General features: G+C 39.2%; 1 protein-coding gene across 1 annotated transcript in view; it reads right to left on the minus strand.

Moving 5' to 3' along the window:
* Positions 1-22,212, minus strand: part of AASS (aminoadipate-semialdehyde synthase) — a 76,183-nt gene that overhangs the window by 11,595 nt on the left and 42,376 nt on the right. Inside the window, exons 12-19 of the mRNA XM_065938704.1 lie at positions 21,264-21,323; positions 21,008-21,075; positions 17,934-18,055; positions 17,622-17,748; positions 13,214-13,324; positions 13,012-13,120; positions 10,244-10,384; positions 1,295-1,462 (exon numbers count right to left, since the gene is read on the minus strand). Coding sequence (XP_065794776.1) covers positions 1,295-1,462; positions 10,244-10,384; positions 13,012-13,120; positions 13,214-13,324; positions 17,622-17,748; positions 17,934-18,055; positions 21,008-21,075; positions 21,264-21,323 — 906 coding nt within the window. The remainder of the gene's footprint in view (positions 1-1,294; positions 1,463-10,243; positions 10,385-13,011; positions 13,121-13,213; positions 13,325-17,621; positions 17,749-17,933; positions 18,056-21,007; positions 21,076-21,263; positions 21,324-22,212) is intronic.

Raw genomic sequence — 22,212 nt, forward strand, 5'->3', positions numbered from 1 at the left:
TCAAGAATCTGCCAGATCTGGGGAGGGCATGACTTCAATTCCCACTAGAATTTGTCCTGTGCCTAAAGGCTTATGAAACATCCATGGCTCTTCTGTCTACTTAAGATGTTATCACTGACAATTCATTTAGTTCCCAGACAGTGAGGAAAGCACATTCATGAGAGCACAGGAACCAGGAAATCTCACAGGGCAGTGAGATCTGAAATCAGATCCCTAATTTTCAGAGATCTTTGTATTTTAGGTATGCTGGTTGTAGAGGGTTGAATACGTACCCTTCATAATTCATGGCCACTCAGGACCTCAAAGACTTCATGTGAACCTTTGCAAATGTAATTAGTTAAGGATCTCAGTGTTTAGGGTGGGTCCTAAATGCAGTGACTGGTGTCCTGGCAAGAAGGGGACAGGACACAGTGACGTAAGCAAGAGAAGATGATGTGAAGATGGAGGCAGAGATGGGACCAATACGTCTACAAGTTAAAGAGCACCAAGAACTGCCTGCAACCACTGGAAGTGAGGTGAGAGTGGCACGAGAAGGTTTCTCCCTCAAAACCTCCAGAAGACACAAAGCCTGCACACACTCTGTTGAGAGGATACATTTCTGTTGTTAAAACTTTCATAGTAATTTGTTATAACAGCCCTAGGAAACCATTATACTGATTGTCTTAATCTGGTCACACTTGTAACTATTCTTCTGTGATTCAAAAATGTGTACTGGACATTCATATTTATGGTCCTAGTATCTACACTCTATTTTGTGGTAAAAAAAAAAAAAATTAAGATTTGCTTTGGGCAAGGTGACACTGACTACACGATCAGCTCTGGGGGTGAAAAACAGGGGCCAAAGCTGACTGGCTCCTTTTTTCCCACGGATCTCAGGGGCCCATGAGATAAAAACTCTACTTTTGACTGTGAAGATGTAGTTTTTCCTTCTCACTGGATTTGAACCTGCTACCACTGGATTTGCTACCATCCTGCCATTCTGTGAGACAGGGGACACAACCAAAGCTTGAAGGAAGGGCTGAGAAGTGAAGAGAAACCAAGTCCCTGTGAGGTCACTGGACCCCCACACCTGCGTACACCTGAAGCTGGCCCTTCACCTGCCCCCACACATCTCATGAGTCAAAGGCTCCATTTTTGCTCCAGCCGTGTTATCTCCTGAAACAACCAATCAGAAGAGAAAACAGACCCCAACCTGGTTTATCATCTTAATTATTTTGATTATGAAGAAAAATTACATGCTTGCATTACTTACATCAAAACAGGCAACCTGTTCATCTCAAATAGAGCCACTTACCTTGTACCTCAGTGTCCCTCGTAATAAAGTGTGAGCAGATGGAATACCATAAATCTCAGCGTACTTTGTACTATCTCTGTTAGGATAACCTTCCAAATTTAAGCCAGGGAAATAATCCATGGGAGTGACTGAATCCAGAAAGGAGACACCTCCTGCAGCATTCACAACCTGGGGAACATTGAAAAGGCACCTGTGGAGTTAAAACAGTGTATTCTCTCTTTGGACTTATCTATACCTTTTGTGTAAAAAAAAAATCAGCTTTTACAAAAAAAAAGCAATAGATGATTTGAAAAAAATATTTTAATGGCTTCCTTGGAGGCTCAGGTGGTAAGGAATCCACTTGCAACAAGGAGACCTGGGTTCAATCCCTGGGTTGGGAAGATCCCCTGGAGGAGGGCATGCAACCTACTCCAGTATTCTTGCCTGGAGAATCCCATGGACAGAGGAGCCTGGAGGGTTACACAGTCCATGGGGTCGCAAAGAGTCAGACACGACTGAGGAACTAACAGTCACCCTGGTCAACATCCCCTGTTCAACCTGTTCCACTAACAACTGAATTCACAAGGCCATTGTTCTCCCAAGCTTTAAAATCTGACTTAAAGCATCTCGTTTTTTACTAAGATCTTGTTTCTGATTTCTCCTCGCCCCTGGATAAGATGATACTGAATTATGTCCCCTAGAGTTCTGTTTTTAAATAGGCAACACGCGATAAGAACAGATACTCAAGGGGCCTTGTGTTCACATAGAAACGCCATATTCTCTGTTCTTTCGCTTCACTCCCATCCCCCTTCTTGAATGCTGCATCAGGTACCATTCACGTCCATCCACACCTGGCCATGTGTGTGCCAGGATGGCACCTGGGAATAGGACAGTGATGAACAAGACTCAGCTCCTGCCTCCATGCACTCCTTTCTTCACTGAACAAACCTTTACTTAACATCCATCAAGACCCGGGAGCAGCACTAGAGCAGCAATAAGATGCTCACAGCCAAGACCAGTCAACCAGCCTGTGGATGCTGGGAAAGGGAGTGGGGGAGACATCCTCTCACAAGGACAATGCAATGAACACACAGTGAGACTCCAAAAAATAAATAAATAAAAATGCTACCTCCTGGTCTTCCTGCTGTGAGAAATTACAACACTGATCCCAAGCTCTTCTGGTATCTCAGGAACCCTCTTTCCTACATCTCTCCCTGCATCACACATAATCGAGATGCAGTGAAGTATTTTTTTCCCTTTCATCTTGAATAAGGGGCTAAATTCTTCTTTCAACTTGTGAGGCAGGTGATCATCCCTGAGATCATGGAAAACATTCTGGAGTAATACAATCAGGGCTGAGCATCCTTGTGGAACTAGACTCGGTCCCACTCCCACCCCTGGAAACAATTTCTTGACCACATCTGAGAGCTTCACATAACAACACTGTTCAAGAGAGCTGGTGATGGACCTTCAGATGGAGTCTGAGGAATTTGCTCAAAGGAGCCTTTGGCTAAACTTAATGGTTCATGAGGTTTATTTGTAGGGAGGTTTGACATGTATCTTGGTATGAAAGGGGAAACAGAAACATATGTATATAGAACTGAAGTCCCAGGAGGAAATGGGCAGTGCTGACCTCAGAGTCAGGCCTGGTGGGATCTCTGCAGTCAGAGGCTCACTTTAGGGACTTCCCTGGTGGTCCTGTAGTTAAGACTCTGCCCTGCCAATTCAGGGGGCAAGGGTTTGATCCCTGGTTGGGGAACTAAGGTTCCACATGCCATGAGGCATGGCTGTAAAAAAAAAAAAAAAAAATAGCCTCACTTTAAAGAGTATCAGGGACCATCAAAAATTCCAAGAGGGAAAATCTGAAGGAAGTAAGGAGTGCTTTTAGTTTAATTTTCTCATGAAACTCTTCTGAACTTCACAGTAAACATTTCCCAAATGCACTTTTCTTTAAAGCAAAATTCTTCCATCAGGACTCTAATTTTTTTTAAGTCTAATAAATAGGCAAATGTTAACTTTTAGAGTCTTCCCACCTATCTCTCTTCTACAACCTATGGCAATTCTAAAATTTGGTTTACATGTTTGAAGCTTAGGGATTTTTAAGAAAAAGTCAATAAAGATCACTATATTCCAGCACTGTACTAGTCAGAAATAAATCAGCTGGTTCCTAAGTCCGTCATGAGATCCTTATAAGGAAAATAGGGAAATATAGGCTGGATGGTAATGATCCATTTAGTGACTGAAGTGGAAGCAACTGGACCCCAACATTACTGGGTAGTTTGGTATCAATTCAGAGTTGTATTTCTAGTGACCTATCATGGGATTCATTCAGAAGCCCTGTCCTGTATGACTTGGACAAGAAAGAAGACATACTTATCTATTTTGCAGAGAACATGCATTTTTTCTGACTCGACAACAATTACATCCAAAATCCACTTCCAGCAGAGACACTGGCTCATTACTCACTGCTGGTGTGGGCTGCTCTAAGTGCAAGCATTCCCCACGTGCCACCCACACTGACATGTCTCCCAGCCACCGAGGACCACTGACAAAAAGCTTGACTGCTAAACCAACAATACATTTAACACAAGCAGTACACAGACAAGCATTTATGCAGGGTCCACTGTGTGCCTATATGCATAACCTTTAATCCACACAATAACCCATATTTCAGAGGTGAAAACTGAGGCTAGACAGTCACTCAGAGGCAGATTTAAACACAGGTCTATTTGAATTTCATTCCATGCAAAGATGGACACAATAAAGTACAGAAATGGTATGAACCTAACAGAAGCGTAAGATATTAAGAAGAGGTGGCAAGAAAACACAGAACGATACAACAAAGGTCTTCATGACCCAGATAACCACAAAGATGTGATCACTTACCTAGAGCCAGACATCCTGGAATGCAAAGTCAAGTGGGCCTTAGGAAACATCACTAAGAACAAAGCTAGTGGAGGTGATGAAATTCCAGCTGAGCTATTTCAAATTCTAAAAGATGATGTTGTGAAAGTGCTGCACTCAACATGCCAGCAAATTTGGAAAACTCAGCAGGGGCCACAGGACTGGAAAAGGTCAGTTTTCATTCCAATCCCAAAGAAAGGCAATGCCAAAGAAGGTTCAAATTACCACACAACTGCACTCATCTCACACGCTAGCAAAGTAATGCTCAAAACTCTCCAAGCTAGGCTTCAACAGTACGTGAACTGTGAACTTACAGATGTTCAAGTTGGATTTAGAAAAGGCAGAGGAATCAGAGATCAAATTGCAAACATCTGTTGGATCATTGGAAAAGCAAGAGAATTCCAGAAAAAATCTACTTCTGCTTTATTGACTATGCCAGAGCCTTTGACTGTGTGGGTGAAAACAAACTGTGGAAAATTTTTAAAGAGATAAGAATAAGAGACCACCTGACTTGCCTCCTGAGAAATCTGTATATGAAGGTCAGAAAACAACAGTTAGAACTGGATGTGGAACAACAGACTGGTTCCAAATCAGGAAAGGAGTACTTCAATGCTTATATTGTCACCCTGCTTTATTTAACTCCCATGCAGAGCACATCATGTGAAATGCCAGGCTGGATGAAGCACAAACTGGAATCAAGATTGCCAGTAGAAATATCAATAACCTCAGCTATGTAAAGGACACCACCCTTATGGCAGAAAGCGAAAAAGAACCAAAGAGTCTCTCGATGAAAGTGAAAGAGGAGAGTGAAAAAGCTGACTTAAAACTCAACATTCAAAAAACTAAGATCATGGCATCTGGTCCCATCACTTCATGGCAAATAGATGGGGAAATAATGGAAAAAGTGACAGACTTTATTTTGGGGGGCTCCAAAATCACTGCAGATGATGACTGCAGCCATGAAATTAAAAGACACTTGTTGCTTGGAAGAAAATCTATGACCAACTTAGACAGCATTATTAAAAAGCAGAGACATAAAAAAAAAAAAAAAAAAAGCAGAGACATTACTTTGTCAACAAAGGTCCATCTAGTCAAGGCTATGGTTTTTCCAGTAGTCATGTATAGGTGTGACAGTTGGACTATAAAGAAAGCTGAGTGTTGAAAAATTGATGCTTTTGAATTGTGGTGTTGGAGAAGACTCTTGAGAGTTCCTTGGACTACAAGGAGATCCAGCCAGTCCATTCTAAAGGAAATCAGTCCTGAATATTCATTGGAAGGAACGATGCTGAAGCTGAAACTCCAATCCTTTGGCTACCTGATGTGAAGAACTGACTCATTGGAAAAGACTCTGATGCTGGGGAAGACTGAAGGCAGGAGGAGAAGGGGATAACAAAGGATGAGATGGTTGGACGGCATCACCGACTCAATGGTAAACTCCAGGAGTTGGTGATGGACAACGAAGCCTGGCGTGCTGCAGTCCATGGGGTCACAAAGGGTCGGATATGACTGAGCGACTGAACTAAACTGAAGTATTTGAATCCAACATCCGTGTACTTTCTACTATACCATTTGTTGCTATTATTTAGTCACTAAATTGTGTCCATCTCTTTTGTGACCTCATGGATTATAGCCCACCAGGCTCCTCTGTCCACAGAATTCTCCAGACAAGAAACTTGAATGGCAAGGTTTCCATTTCCTTCTCCAGGACATCTTCCCAACCCAGGGATTAAATCCATATCTCCTGCATTGGCAGATGGATTCTTTACCACTGAGGGATTCTATACGGATTCTATACCCCTACTACACCATACTGTCCCCTTAATGGTGCTCATTTGTGGACCAGTGTTCTGAGAAAGATATTGATGAACCAGGCACAACATTCCCGATCATGCCACCAGTGATGCACCTGAAAATTGCATTAAGAATGGCTGCAGGCAGTGGAGAGCAGCAACTACAAAGGGGAGGTTGGGTGCTGAAGTCAAGGGAGTGGCAGGCAATAGAAATAAAGGCAGAAAACCCATCTCGAAGCTGTGTTTGCAGAAAAGCACAATCCTTACTCATATAGTATGTGTTTTGTTTGTGAATGACCTGGGAGAAGAGGCTGAAGGAGATGGTGGCAAAGCTCTGCCACATCACCCCTAGATGCCATTAATGATCCACCACCCATGGAGGGAAGACACCTCAGAGAAGACACAACCACTGTCTCCAAACGTGTGCAAGGAAATCAGATGTGTTGGAAACAGGATTAGAAGTTAGAAGTGAGTAATAGTACCGGTAATAGAGCTCGTGGTCCTATATCCTTGCAGTAATTTCCAGTGAGAAACATCCTAAATCCTAGGCTGCTGTGTGAGTTGCTGGAAAAGTTTAAGGTTTTGATTTCAAGCAGAAGCCAGAGAAGTCACTTCACTCTACCGTGATGATTCGGTAAATTACGTAAGGCCTGCTCCAAGGCAGAAGGTGATGGTGACAGAGAGGATGGAGGGACAAGAGAGGCTTTGAGAAGTCCAACAATTCATGTTAGGAGATAGACTGATGCACTTGAATCGCTGAGTGAATAATACAGCATCCAGAAAGTTCTTAGACACAGACAATCAAAGTGTGGGAGTTCAGACAAGAGAATAGTGAACAGGGGCTGGAGTAGTCAGGACAAGCTGCAGTCACAAGAGAAGACCTTGAGAAAAGTATCATTTTAGCAAAGAAAAGAAAGGCATAGTGTTTTCTCTTGGTGTCCTCCACAGTGTCAGGGAGATGCAAAAAGCACTCTTCTTACAAAAGGAGTTCAGGATGAAAGTGAAAAACTTCAAATTCAACAAATACAACTTCTACTGCCTGAAAACAACCTCTTGCTTTCCCTGAGTTCTCAACACCATTTATTTCTTTATACAGCTAATATTTGCTGGGGACTTAAGACATGCCTGACAGTCTGTTGTTAAGCAGAGTGTAATCTATATGTCTTCACAGAAACTGACTGCAAGAACAACACTGCAAGGCTGGTGTGATTATGCTTATCTTCAGGCAGCAAACCCAAAGCTCAGATAGATGAAATGATGGCTCGAATACTGCCCAACCAGCAATGGCAGAGCTAGAGCACCATGCCAGGCCCCCAGCATCAGGCTCCCTGCTCTTTCTGTTGCACACATTGCTTCTCCTTGCTGTAATCTTTATCTGGCCATATAATCTTTATATGGCCTCCTGATAACAAGCATTTTGCACAACTGTAGCAAGAATTCTTCCTGCATTCATATGTAAGTTTATACCAAGCATGGGTCAGTCTCTGATCCACACAACAGAAGGAGGAAGGGGCTGTTGACACCCAACAGGAGATCGGCAGTGGTGTAGAAAAGGATGTGTGCCTGGTAGAACCTCAGACTGGGGCCCAAATCTTCATGATTTGTAGACCTGAAGAACTAGATGGAACCTTAGTGCCCACCGTCAGGACACTGATGCCCAGTTGACCTTTACAACTGCGTCATCTTTGGTGACACTCAGGGATGTCAGCACTTGGACCAGAACCAGGGGGTCCTGTTTCATATCCTTAAATATGTGAATGTGTCTTTCCAGAAACAAGGGAAAGTGTCCTGCTTGCTCTGTCGTGTTTTAAGTTCAGCTCTGGTCCTCTGGTCATTAAGTCAGCTCACCTCAATTTCAGCTGCACATTAGAATCATTTGGGAGGTTTTTAAAGATCCCCAAGTCCAGGCAAATCAGGATCTCTGGGGAATGTAGCCCAGACATCTGTATTTTTAAAGTGCCTTGGAAATTCCAGTGTGTAGGCAAGGCTGGGAGCCACACTCATCATAGGTACAGAACCTAGCGGCTGATAATAACATTCACCCTAAGAAATTCTTTCAATTTACTCCTCTTTTTATAGGAAATACATTTAGACCACAGATACACTGAGAACTTTTAATACTGCTGCCAGAATAATCTTTTTGAGACCCATGTTTGACCACATAATTTATCAGTCCCTGTAGAGGTAGGATGAGCAAGAGATGAGTGAGGTGCTTGGGGTACAAAACATAAAGGGGAACCCTTGGTCCAGATACATTTGTTCCTCAGTGAGAGTCTTTCCTTACAGTCACGAGCATAAACTATCAAAGCAGATCAATGTGATTTGGACACTGGCAATCCCTGGTGGTTCAGATGGTAAAGAATCCACTTGCAATGTAGGAGACCTGGGATCGATCCCTGGGTTGGGAAGATCCCCTGGAGAAGAGAATGGCTACCCACTCCAGTATTCTGGCCTGGAGAGCTCCATGGACAGAGGAGCCTGGGAAGCTACAGTCCATGCCAGGCTACAGTCCATGGGGTCACAAAGAGCTGGACACAACTGAGCAACTTTCACTAATGCCAATTGCCATCTCTAACTGAGGCTGAGTTAGCTCAGCTTCTTATGCCTATTTCTCTCTTGGAAACCTTATCAGTTCAGTCGCTCAGTCGTGTTCGACTCTTTGCGACCCCATGAACTGCAGCATGCCAGGCCTCCCTGTCCTTCACCAACTCCCAGAGTTTACCAAACTCATGTCCATTGAGTCAGTGATGCCATCTAACCATCTCATCCTCTGTCGTCCCCTTCTCCTCCTGCCCTCAATCTTTCCCAGCATCACGGTCTTTTCAAATGAGTTAGATCTTCGCATCAGGTGGTCGAAATACTGGAGTTTCAAATTCAATATCAATCCTTCCAATGAACACTCAGGACTGATTTCCTTTAGAATGGACTGGCTGGATCTTCTTGCAGTCCAAGGCAGTCTCAAGAGTCTTCTCCAACACCACAATTCAAAATCATCAATTCGTCGGCACTCAGCTTTCTTTATAACCCAACTCTCACATCCATACATAACTACTGGAAAAACCATAGCCTTGACTAGATGGACCTTTATTGGCAAAGTAATGTCTCTGCTTTTTAATATGTGTCTAGGTTGGTCATAACTTTCCTTCCAAGGAGTAAGCATCTATTAATTTCATGGCTGCAATCACCATCTGCAGTGATTTTGGAGCCCTAAAAAATAAAGTCAGCCACTGTTTCCCCATCTATTTGCCATGAAGTGATGGGACCAGATGCCATGATCTTAGTTTTCTGAATGTTGAGCTTTAAGCCAACTTCAGTATTCAGTATTTAAGCCACTTCAGTACTCTTGCCTTGAGAACCCCATGAACAGTATGGAAAGGAAACCATATAGCGTTGTTGTAAGAATCCGATGAAACTGACACTCAGCACAGTCCTGAGCGGCAGTGTCTCTGCCAGGCTGGCACCTTCTTAACCCTCAAAGCTGAGTACATCTCCTCCTGCTAATTTTCCTTTCCCCAATCTCCTCATCAAAATCAAGTCAATTACTCTTTCATCTGCATCACTGTGACATGTTAGCATACTTTGGAACTTCTCTCATTGAATTATACCAATTTTTCCAGTGTCTGCCTTTCCTGCCATGAAGCTATCTGGTAAAAGAGGGGGTAAAAGGTTTAGACCTGGATTTGAATCCCAGCTGAATGGCTGTGAACGTTCTCTTTGAGCCACAGTTTCCTTATATTAAAATGATGAAAACAATACTAAACTCAGAGAGCTCTTACGTTCTGCCACACAGCAGCTGGGAAAGAAATGTTAGTTAGTTAGTTAGTTAGTTAGTTTCTTTCCCTCACCCACCAAATTCTCCATCCCAAGAGCCATCCCATTTCAGCCATGAGTTCTCTGAGATCAGGAACTTCATTCAGCATGATAACCTTTAGTGCCTTGGCCCAAGTCTAGCACATAATAGGGACTCAGTAAACATTTGTCATACTGAAATAAATTGCAAGATGACCAGTAGATACACATGCAGAGAAGCCGAGTGTTTAAACTGCAGAAACAACTTGCAAGAAGGCAAAGAGGAAGGAATGAGCTGTGCTGGGGATGGTGAGGAGAGCACTGAATAGAACAGAAAATACACACTGGGAAACCACAGGAGGAGGAAATGGCAGACAGGCAGCACAGCCAGCACTAAAGGGCCTTGGAATCAGGGGGAAAGACTTTGGATTTTCTTAGGCAGTTATTTTGGGTTTGTATCTCTAAAGCTTTGATGACCCTCCTTCACCTTTCCATTGAGCAGGTAGGTAGCGGGCTGCATTATGTTCATCAGAACTCCCACTGGACTCCAGCTAAATTTGTATCTCAAAGGATTGTCTGAATATTCAGGAGCTGGAAGGCCACCGCAGTAGGAAATATAAGATTCAATCTGTAAAATAAAGAATCAACAATAAGATAGAATAATCTATCCAAATAATTAAGTACAATGACACAAATAAAGTAAACTTGTTAAGAGTTTCTCCTTTCTTAAAGTTACAAAGGCTTTCAAAAATACATCCTTGAAGCCAAACACCACTTAAGTCCATTATATATATATATATATATATATATATATATATATATATACTTTTTAATCCTCTAGATACTGTGACTAACATTTTGCTCCATTAAAACTTCAACTATTAGTTCAATTCTGCTTGATCATTGCCTCCTTTTAATTCAAATTATATATTTGATTATAATTTGGTTCAGTTCAGTTCAATTCAGTCGCTCAGTCATGTCCGACTCTTTGCGACCCCATGAATCACAGCACGCCAGCCCTCCCTGTCCATCACCAGCTCCCAGAGTCTACCCAAACCCTTGCCCATTGAGTCGGTGATGCCATCCAGGCATCTCATCCTCTGTCGTCCCCTTCTCCTCCTGCCCCCAATCCCTCCCAGCATCAGGGTCTTTTCCATATGTGCATAATTATTCATACTGATTAATATGTTAATATAAAATATTGTTAATTGCATGATACAGTTTAATTAGAATATATATTTGATTACATACATATATAATCTATTTTAGGTTATATAATTTGATTCGTCACACTTTATGTCCAATAGCTCTTTCTTATGTGTAAAAGATACTTTATATACCAACAGATTGATAATATTATAAAGAATTTTTCTCACTTTTAAAAGTCAAACCATACTACAGCATTTTCAAAGCAGTCTAAAGATCAAAAAACAAAATATTTTTTGCTGCAATTTATGTCAAAGAGTATTCTGCTGATGTTTTCCTATAGAAGTTTCATGGTTTCTGGTCTTACACTTTAGGTCTCTAGTCTATTTTGGATGAAGTAGCAGTCTAAGCCTTTTATCAAACCAAAATATTATAGTAGCATCTATTTCTCTAAAAATTTATGCTAAGACTTGGACTCTTTTTAACCACACGAATATTTCTGCAGTTTCAAAATTATACTTGAAATTTCTGGTCACAGTATGAGTTAGAATGTAGCAGCTTTTTCTCAAAATAGACTAAAGACTGAAGTGTGAAACCAGAAACCATGAAACTCCTAAAGGAAACAGGCAGAATACTCTTTGACACAAATTAGAGCAGTATATATATATTTTTGGATCCCTCTCCCAGTGCAAAGGAAATAAAAGCAAAATAAATAAATGAGACTTAATTAAAATTTAAAGCTTTTGCACCGCAGAGAAAACCATTGACAAAGCAAATGACAAAGTACTGAATGGGAGAAAATACTTGTAAATGATATGACTAATAACATGCTAATACTTAAAATATATCAACAGTTCATTCAACCCAACATCAAAAAAACAAACAACCTGATTTGAAAATGGGCGGAAGGCCTGAACAGGCATTTTTCCGAAGAGGAAATGCAGATGGCCAGTAGGCACATGGAAAGATGGTCAACACTGCTGATCATCAGGGAAATGCAAATTAAACCACAATGAGAAATATCACCTCACACATGTCAGAGTAACTATCATCAATAAGAACACAAACAACAAACGCTGGAGAGGACGTGAAGAAAAGGGAACTGTATACACTATTGGTGGGAAAGTATATTGGTACAGCTGCTATGGAAAACAGCATGGATGTTTCTCAAAAAGCTAAAAATAGAATTACCATATTATATACCATATATATCACTCCTGGGTATATATCTGAAAAAAGAACTAATTTAAAAAGATGCATGCACCCCAATGTTCATCACAGCATTATTTATAGTTGCCAAGATATGGAAGCACCTAAGCGTCCATCAACAGATGAATGGATAAAGAAGATGGGGTATAAGTATACAATGGAATACTACTCAGCCATAAAAATAATTAAATCTTGCCATTTGCAACAACATGGATGGACTTGTAGGGTATTATGCTAAGTGAAATAAGCAGACAGAGAAAGACTGCATGATATCACTTATCTGTGGAATCTAAAAGAATTAGCAAATATAACAAAAAAGAAGCAGAGTCACAGATAAAGAAAACTAACTAGTGGTTACCAGTGGGGAAAGGGAAGTGGGGAGGTGCAATAGAGGGGCAGGGTATAACGAGATACAAACCATTATGTATAAATAATACATATCACTGTTTATTGGATAGCCATTGGTTTCATAATGTAAATAGTATATATTAAACAAAATAATGTCAGACTTTTTATTACCACGGTTCATGTTATGGGGCTTTCAGGGGCTTAGAGATTTTTTTGGTTAACATTCAGTGCAAAAGTACTAGATGGTGTATAACTCTAAAGTTGAGTTTTAAGGGATTCTGTAATATGTTTACTATCTTTTTATCTGAAGTGATAAATAAACTATGATCTTGAAAATGCCTGAAAAAAAAAATTAAAATAAAATAAGCTATAAGGAAATATTGTACAACACAGGGAATATAGCCAACATTTTATAATAATTATAATGGACTATAACCTTAAAAAATATAGCAGTTTCTTTAATCAAAATTGTAGAAAGATTATTTCCATACACAAAAATCTAGACCTCTTAATAATTTCCTAAATGAACCTTTGGGTATCAGTTGGACTCACCGTGGCTCCCACTTCTTTGGCCTTATCTATTGTTTCCATTGCCAACATATGATCAAGACCAGGGTCCAATCCCAATTCGCCAATGAGTGTGATGCCAGCATCTTCCACACTAAAAGAGGTAGAAGTAGAAAGAAGGGAACTTTGGATAGAAAATTTTAAAACTTCCATGGAGCTGCTTTGCTGAAAACTGACTGAAACTTACCTCTTTTCTAATTCTTTTAGCGCTGGGGTGATGTAGCTTGCAGTGATCATGTTAACTTTGCTTGCGATGCACGCCTTGGCCACAAGAGGATGCAATACATAAGGCAACAAGCTTAAAAACAGGGAGAAACTCATCAGAAACTTTTTCAACTCTCCTTTCAATGCACCTTGAACTGCACTAAAGTGAAGACATCACACTGATAATTCTCTCAGAGATGATCAATTACTCCTTGAATATTATACAATAAATTCATCCTGTTATCGTATTTAAAACTCTCCACAATATGATCTTCAGTTCACCTTTCCATTTTTCCTCCCTGTGTCTCCTTTATAAACTATAGAAGCTATTATAATTCTCCATTCACAGCCTTTACTTTTCCATTTCTGAACCTTTACTTTCACTATATCTTCCTCTTAAAATTGTCCCTCACCTGCCCACCCCCATCCAGGTCACACCTTCCTTAAAGAAAAGTCTGAAAAGGTACATCCTCCAGGAACCTTTCCCAGATTTTCCCAAATCCAGATCTTCCTCTGTATGTACTCAGCTATCCCTTTATAATATTTAATGGAATTTATTTTACTTATCCTTATATTTCTATGGTTTTCTGTCTTGAGTTCCCTAGTAAAAGAAAAGGTTGCTATTCTTTTTACCTCCAAACCTTCCAAACGGCTGTTGTTAAACTAAGTCAAGGTGATCCATACGTTACATTAAAAAGGATAGCCTAGGCAAGGCCAGAGGAGGAAATGAGTTTTAATGGTATCAATTGTTGTGAAAGCTATTGAAACAGCTAAAAGTTTATGCATGCGTGCTACATTGCTTCAGTCGGTACGACTCCTTGCAACGCTATGGACTGTAGCCCACCAGGCTCCTCTCTCCGTGGGATTCTCCAGATAAGAATGCTGGAGAATGATGTTTGGCAGAAATCAACAAAATTCTGTAAAGCAATTATCCTTCAATTTAAAACATACATAAATTAAAAAAAAAAAAAGAATGCTGGAGTGGGTTGCCATGCCCTCCTCCAGGGGATCTTCCCCAACCAGGTATCAAACCCACATCTCTTATGTCTCCTGCATTGGCAGGTGGGTTCTTACCTAAGAAGGCCTAAAAGTCTGTATGGTGAACAAAAACTGAAACTGTACTCAAAACTCAACTTTAAGTTTTCTAAGCATCTCGCTTGGATGTTTTACGTTGGTGCTGGGACTACACAATCACAAAAAAATGAATCTCCACTAATATTGATATATATTAGTATGTTCATATTCTATCCAAGGACTAATAAGCATTCTATCAGTCACATAACAATAAGTTCTATTAGCTTATTACCTATTTGGTAAAGCTATCTATGCAGTATAATGAAAATATAAATACCAACTGATAAACATTATTATAGTGTATCACTGTACTTGTTACGTTCATCCTGTTTACTTCAGATTTTCTCTATTTCACATAAAACCAAACAATAAAATCACCTCTCAGGCACTCATCTCTCCTCAGGTTAACAGAACAGAGAACTGTTACTTAGATTTATTACCATGCAGAACAGAATTATGTACGTATCTTGCCAATGACAATACGAAAACTCTTTATCTCTGTATTTCAGCTTTTTTAATCAAAAATAATTGTTACTGAATATAGTAGCCCTTCAAAAGCCAGTGTACCAAATATCTGCAAAACTCTTTGTTGGAAAAGTATTAACAGAAAATGTTCCATGGCATCATCTTAAAGGTTAAGTGAAGATTTTTTTGGTCACATTCTTCACAATGAAAACTTGCCTGATCAAAATTTTATCAAGATCTAATAATATTTTTTAAATTTTGGTATTATCAGCACTAATCTAAAAATATGCTGAGAACTAGAATGATAGGACTTTGGTGGTGCCTATATTAGACAAAGGGATTAGAACTCATAATTCATTGTGTATGTAAGAAAGCATCTATTCACCAGCACATAACTCAATCCAAATAGTTGGAAATGTCACTTGTGCAAACATAGACAAAATATAAATCTAATTCTCAAAGTAATAAACTCAATTACAACTTTGCATTAGCTCATTAAAAACTAAAATTGCAAAATAAGACCATGAGAATTTGACATATTATTACAAAATCTTGTGAAACATTCTCCATTCATTTTACTTTGATAGCCCCTAACATTGTGTTTATATCAAAACATTCTTTCTCCAAATTAAAAAATAAAAAGTTATTTAAAAAACACTACAGGATAACAATGTTTAACAGCATTTCCACTATTGAGCATAGAAACTCAATCAACTAAGAAAAATTAAATATATAACCGATTTTGCTAATGTTAAATCTTATTAAAGGTCACAAGTTCAATGAATTTTAAAATTTATACCTATTATTAGTTTATTGTCTGTGTCCATAATTTTGTCATATTTTGCTTCCAATTTTGTTCAAAATGTGTTTTATTATGTTGTTTTCTTTTTTTAATCAAACAACAATTTTATATTTAGGTACCTATGTGTGGCAAAACAAATTCTCTTTGTTTGATCAGTAGGCTACAATATTCCATTTTGAATAAGGGCTTGCTTTCATAATCATATCCTGACAGACAAGGTCTATTGGTTACTAATATATTTTTATTGAAAAATAACTAATGCACATTAAATTTTTATAAATTGAATCATGTTTTTGAGTGTTCAAAGTGATCCTATATGAAGAAATAATGTGAAAGTGCCACATAGAATTACCTTCAATTGTGTCTGTTTTCCAAGTACCACTATCTTTTTTAAGGAGGATATCATAGAACTTCTCCCAAAGATATCATTTGAGTTGGAACTATGAAGGTGATATAATTATGAAAGAGCAACTTAAGTTCCTTCTGTCTTCTAGGAAAAAAATATATTCTAGGAATAAACAGCTTATTCTCATCACTTTGGTAATTTCAAAATGAAGTATCTAGTATCACGTAGCCCTATATCCAGAAGTTAGATCTGCATTTGTAATCAGTTCAGTTCAGTCGCTCATTCGTGTCTGACTCTTTGCGACCCCATGAACCACAGCACGCCAGGCCTCCCTGTCCATCACCAACTCCCGGAGTCTACTCAAACTCATGTCCATCAAGTCAATGATGCCATACAGCCATCTCATCCTCTGTCGTCCCCTTCTCCTCCTGGCCCCAATCCCTCCCAGCATCAAGGTTTTTTCCAATGAGTCAACTCTTTACATGAGGTGGCCAAAGTGCTAGAGGTTCAGCTTCAGCATCAATCCTTCCAACGAACACCCAGGACTGATCTCCTCTAGGATGAACCGGTTGGATCTCCTTGCAGTCCAAGGGACTCTCAAGAGTCTTCTCCAACATCATAGTTCAAAAGCATCAATTTTTCAGCGCTCAGCTTTCTTCACAGAACAACTCTCACATCCACACATGACCACTGGAAAAACCATAGCCTTGACTAGACAGACCTTTGTTGGCAAAGTAATGTCTCTGCTTTTTAATATGCTATCCAGGTTGGTCATAGCTTTCCTTCCAAGGAGTAAGCGTCTTTTAATTTCATGGCTGCAATCACCACCTGCAGTGATTTTGGAGCCCAAAAAAATAAAGTCTGATGCTGTTTCCCCATCTATTTCCCATGCATTTGTATTAGATAGTAATAAATGATATATTTCAAGGTCTGTTTCTCCATTGAGGCTAAAAATGGTCATAGGGCTAAAGAATCTACTCACTCTCATTTAAGCTTTATAAGTTCAAAGGTTAAAACAGCCACCAAAATACGAGTCATGAGTGCCTCATGACCCAGCAATTCCATTTCTAGGTAAATATCCAACAGAAATGCATATATATGGTAAACAAAAGACAAGGACTAATTTGTTCATAGCAGCACAATTCATAATAGCCAAATGCTGGGAACAACCTAAATATCCATCACTAGTCAAATGGATGATAATAGTATATTCACATAATGGAACATTACACAGCAAAGAAAATAAACTACAGTTACAGACAACACCACAGAGGACTCTCAATACTGAATGAAAGAAGGCAGCCACAAATGGGGACGCACTGAAAGATTTTGATTGTACAGAATGAAAACTAGCAGAAATGAATCTCTGTGTTAGAAGCCAGGACAGTGCTTACTCTTGAAGGATGGGACTAGTAATAAACAGAGGCACAAGGAGAGCTTCTTGGCTGCTATTATATTCTGTTTCTGATGTGAGTGATGGTTACATGCTGTGTTCACTTTGTGAAAATTGACTCAACTACCTAGCTCTGATTTATGCATTTTCCCAGATGCACACTTCAATTTAAAAGTTTACTGAGCAAAGAGAAAAGGAGAGGAGAGAGGACGAAAGGATAGAGGGAGAAGGGGAAAGGAGAAGACAGAAGAGGAGAGAAACTAAGAAATAACAACAAAACATATGTCAGTCATTTCTTCCTACATACTAACCTGATGACAAGATCCCGTGTTGCCACCAAGGAGCTCAACTTCTCTTCTTGTTTACCAACGTGCAGGCTAACAGGATTAATATTATATTTCTTGCCTAATTGTTCAGTTTGATTCTTCATGTCAGAACCTGTTTCAAGAATTAAAAAGTCCAAGCTTTAGATTTCCCATCATTAATCAGAGAGTAAAACACACTTTAACATCTCCAAAAATAATTTTTTGAAGTTTAGAAACAAGACGGTAATTTAAAATTCACAGAGTAATGATGTTTTGAAATCAGTTTTACTTCTTCTTTAAAAATCGGGGCTTATTTACCTACTGTTATTTCAATACTGTCATCTCTTGACAGGTATTCCAATACAGGCTCAGATACGTAACCAGATCCAAGAACCAAGACCTTTTTCTTGGTGCCCATTGAAAGTGACTGAGCACGTTCCCTATAAATAAAAGGCGGGGAGAAAATATTAACAAAAAAACTTTTAAATAAAACGTCGCTGTCCCCAAACCAAACTAAAACTTAGACTGTGAAGCAATCATTTCCCCCAACATTTCTCACAAAAAGAATCTCACCAGGAGTTCCCAATACCAACATTTTACATCAATTATTTTATATCCCATATAATGAACAGTAGATCCAGACATCTTTGATATGTGTGAATTCCCAGTACCACTAGTGAGGTACAGGTGCTGGACCAATGCCTGGCTGTTCACAGCTGAGTCACTTGGTCTCATACTTTATCCTTCCAGGGGAGGACATTGATTCAAAATCATGCTAGGGGCCTTTTATCAGAAACCTATTTACTCTTCACAACAATCTGAGGGTACTACAATCTGAGCAGGAGGTTTTTATCCATATTAGTCACAGTCTTGTGATTTATCTTTCGGGTCACTTGAAACCAGTGAAAACCATGATTTTGTTTCTCTTTTTCTTTTCCCAAACTCTAAACTTTTTATTTTGTATTGGGGTATAGACAATTAACAATGTTGTGATAGTTTCAGGTGAACAATGAAGAAACTCAGCTATAGGTATACATGTATCCATTCTCCCCCAAATCCTTCTCCCATCCAGGCTGGCAGATAACATTGAGCAGAGTTCCATGTACTTAACAATAGGTCCTTGTTGGTTATCCATTTTGAAAATATCAATGTGTACATGACCTTCCCAAATTCCCTAACTATCCCTTCCCTTTGGGAAACTGTAAGTTCATTTTCTAAGTCTGTGAGTCTCTTTCTAAAACCATAATCTTGAAATCACAAATGCTGCTATGGGTTAAATGTAGAAACCTAAGATGAGTCACTAGGCAGAACTCTAATTCTTGAATTTCTCTGTTGTTGGAATTTGTACTTGCCTGACAGTTAATGATTTGTCTTTCCTACAAACTCTGACCTCCAAGATAGTGATTTAGTCTTTTCCATCTTTATAAGCCCACTATTGCTCATTGCGTTCTGTCTTAAAGATACTCATTAAAAGTCTTCTGAATCAAATTCCCAGATATCAATAAAAAACCATGGAAATGGTTTGGTGCCAGAGACTTAAGCAGAAGGCTCTGTTGCTGGAATCTTTTAGGCTAGGATGTCTCTCAAGCTTTAACCTTAATTTAATTTCACTTTATTTCATTAAGTATAAGTGCATAAAAATAAATGTAAATATAAAATGCTCCCACCCCTCTTTACCCCCAACACTCCTATCACTGATGATGGGAGCTTTCATTTAACTTCCACCTCTATCCCATTTCACCTCCCAGAAGTAGCACTATTATTGGCTATTATAGATCCTTTCTAATAACACCTTCTGTAGTTTTAGTATATGAAGCACATTATTTTGATCTCTAAAAAGAAAATGTTCAAAACACATTTTAAAAAACTTACTTCTAGATATTAATACTATCTGTCCCATCAGCAACCCCACACTCCTCGTTAATAATTACTGTGCTAAATAAAGAGGCTTCCCTGGTGGCTCAGACGGTAAAAGAATTGCCTGCAATGTGGGAGACCTAGGTCGGGAAGACCCCCTGGAGGAGGGCATGGCAACCCATTCCAGTATTCTTGCCTGGAGAATCCCCATGAACGGAGGAGCCTGGCAAGGTACAGTCCATGGGGTTGCAAAGAGTCGGACACAACTGAGCGACTAAGCACAGAACAAGGACTAAAGAGGACAAAATAATAAGGCAAGGATTCAAGGAAACTAATTTCCTTCCAAAATGCAATCTTCATTTTCAATCTCTTTGCACAAGATTCTACCTAGGAAGGAAGGCAGGAAGTCCTAGCAATCAGACCTGCTGCTATATGGAATATGGTGTATAAAGAGTGACTAGTCATGTTAGACATGTCATTGAGATTAGTCATGTAAGAAAAGATCATCAGAATGAAAATCCAAAGATAAACAAAACTATGAAAAACAAATATATGAAGTTTCCCTTATAAGACACTCACCTGTGGAGTTCTATAAACTAGTTGCTTTTTTATAAAAAAAAAAAAAATTATATATCCCTGGTATCATGCCAGAATATTTCACTAACACACAAAAGTAAGTATAAGCTAACAAACACACATGGAAAAGGTGTAACAATAGTACTTGATCTCTTATTTACTTCTTATAGGTGGAATAACAGAGCGATCAGGCAGTTTGTTTCTTATTTTTCCACTCTGGCTTCACCTAAGAATTCAGTGCACAGGTCATTTTGTTAAATGTGAATAGACCAATAGAGCAGGTATAAACACAGATCAAGTACAACCAGTTGGAGACCAGAACATTCCAATGTCGATGTCTATGTTTCCAAATTCTGAGTAGTAAAGCCAACTATGGAAACCAAGGCCTTAGCTAAGTATCTTCCTAAGAGAACTGTTCTAGCCAGTGGATTTGTCTCATTACTTTTTGACACTTTCCTCCTAATAAGAATCCCAGGAAAAACTGATCTCTCACCATTTTCTTTTTTCAGTATTTTTCTTAATTGCTAACAAGAGCCTACTTTGCTGAATATTATCCTAAGCAAAAGAGAATCCAAATCCTCAACTAGAAATCACTGAAAGTGCTAAGGAAAGGGTTAGCGTGCTCATTTTCCTTTGAGAGAATAGCTGAGACATTACAATGTGCAAAATGCTAGAGAAAGAACAAGGACAGAGCTTTTGAAGTTTTGCTTACTTGCACACAAGTCTACATGGATATTAGTAAGCCCAAATAATGCTACAGTACTGTTCAAAGAAAAATAATTCACATTGGTTTCAGCCAGTCACTTCATTTGAAATTCCTAGTACTTACAGACATTAAAAAAAAAAAAAAAAACCTATTGCATAATCCTAGGATCAAGAACTCATATGGAAACATTTAAAAAATACTCATGAGGTCCAAGAATAAACATATTAAACAAGACGTTGTGAATGATGCTTACCTGTTCTCTCGGAGTTTCTGGATATATTTATACTTGTTAGACAACATGCCGTTAGATGCAATCACTGCCTGAATATATATGATATAAGACAATTCTTTAGTCAACACATTTAGTCCCACAATTATGGGCTCATGAATAACAGAGAAAAGAGAGAGTGACAGAGATGGAGAAAGACAGGGAGGGAAAGAGGAAAAGGGATCAAGAAAAGTGGCAGAAAAAAATACATTCATGAAAAGAAATATTTTTCATAACTTACATCTCGAACCACAGGAGAAAAATTCTGACTTTCAAGAGGCTGTGTCGCATCTGATAATATCTGAAAAGGAAATGAGATTGGAAAAAGATAAATAATGTTGCAAAGAAGGTATCTTGCCATTTTATCTATATTAAAATATTAGTCAAAGGAAACAATATTTAGAAAAGTTTTTTGAAAATCACTGAATTGTATAATTAATTGGCAAAAGGAGTCTTCTGCAAGCAATGAATTCTGCCTCCCAAAACATGTTAATTCAGTACAATTTCCAATTCCAAAACCTTAATCACGTTTGCTTACTGGAAACACAAAAAGCTTAGACTTCCCCACCAGTTAGATTTGCCATGTTGAGTGTATGTTGTTGTTTAGTCACTCAGTCATGTCCAACTGTTTGCTACCCTTTGAATTGTAACCCGCCAGATTCCTCCATCCATGGGAGTTTTCAGGCAAGAATACTGGAGTGGGTCGCCATTTCATTCTCCAGGGAATCTTTCTGACCCAGGGATCAAACCCACATCTCCTGCGTCTCCTGCACTTCAGGTAGATTCTTTAACCTCTGAGACACCGAGGAAGCCTGTGTCATGCTGGGCATGCTGGCAAATATCACCATAAGCTATATCACCATAGTCGTCACTCTGAGGACCTCCATCCCATCCCAAAGGTTCTATTAGCAGTAGAAAATAGGGTATGCTACCATAGGGAGTCTCCCTCAGGTCGGCATTGGTACCATATATAGATACACCAGCATTTCAGAAGTGTCAAGGAAAACGACTTGACGCAGTAGACTCAAAAAATCCTTCATACCCTTCCCATTATCTCACAAGAATGAGTCCATGGCCAACAACAAAAGCCACACCTCAAACTGACACCCCAGCATTCCAGTCCTCATTTCCCCCAAGGCATCCAACCTTTGAATAGACGCCAAAGATCAAGATAAGTGTGGTTGCTTCTG

Source organism: Muntiacus reevesi, chromosome 6 (genome assembly GCF_963930625.1).
Source record: "Muntiacus reevesi chromosome 6, mMunRee1.1, whole genome shotgun sequence".
Taxonomy (NCBI): domain Eukaryota; kingdom Metazoa; phylum Chordata; class Mammalia; order Artiodactyla; family Cervidae; genus Muntiacus; species Muntiacus reevesi.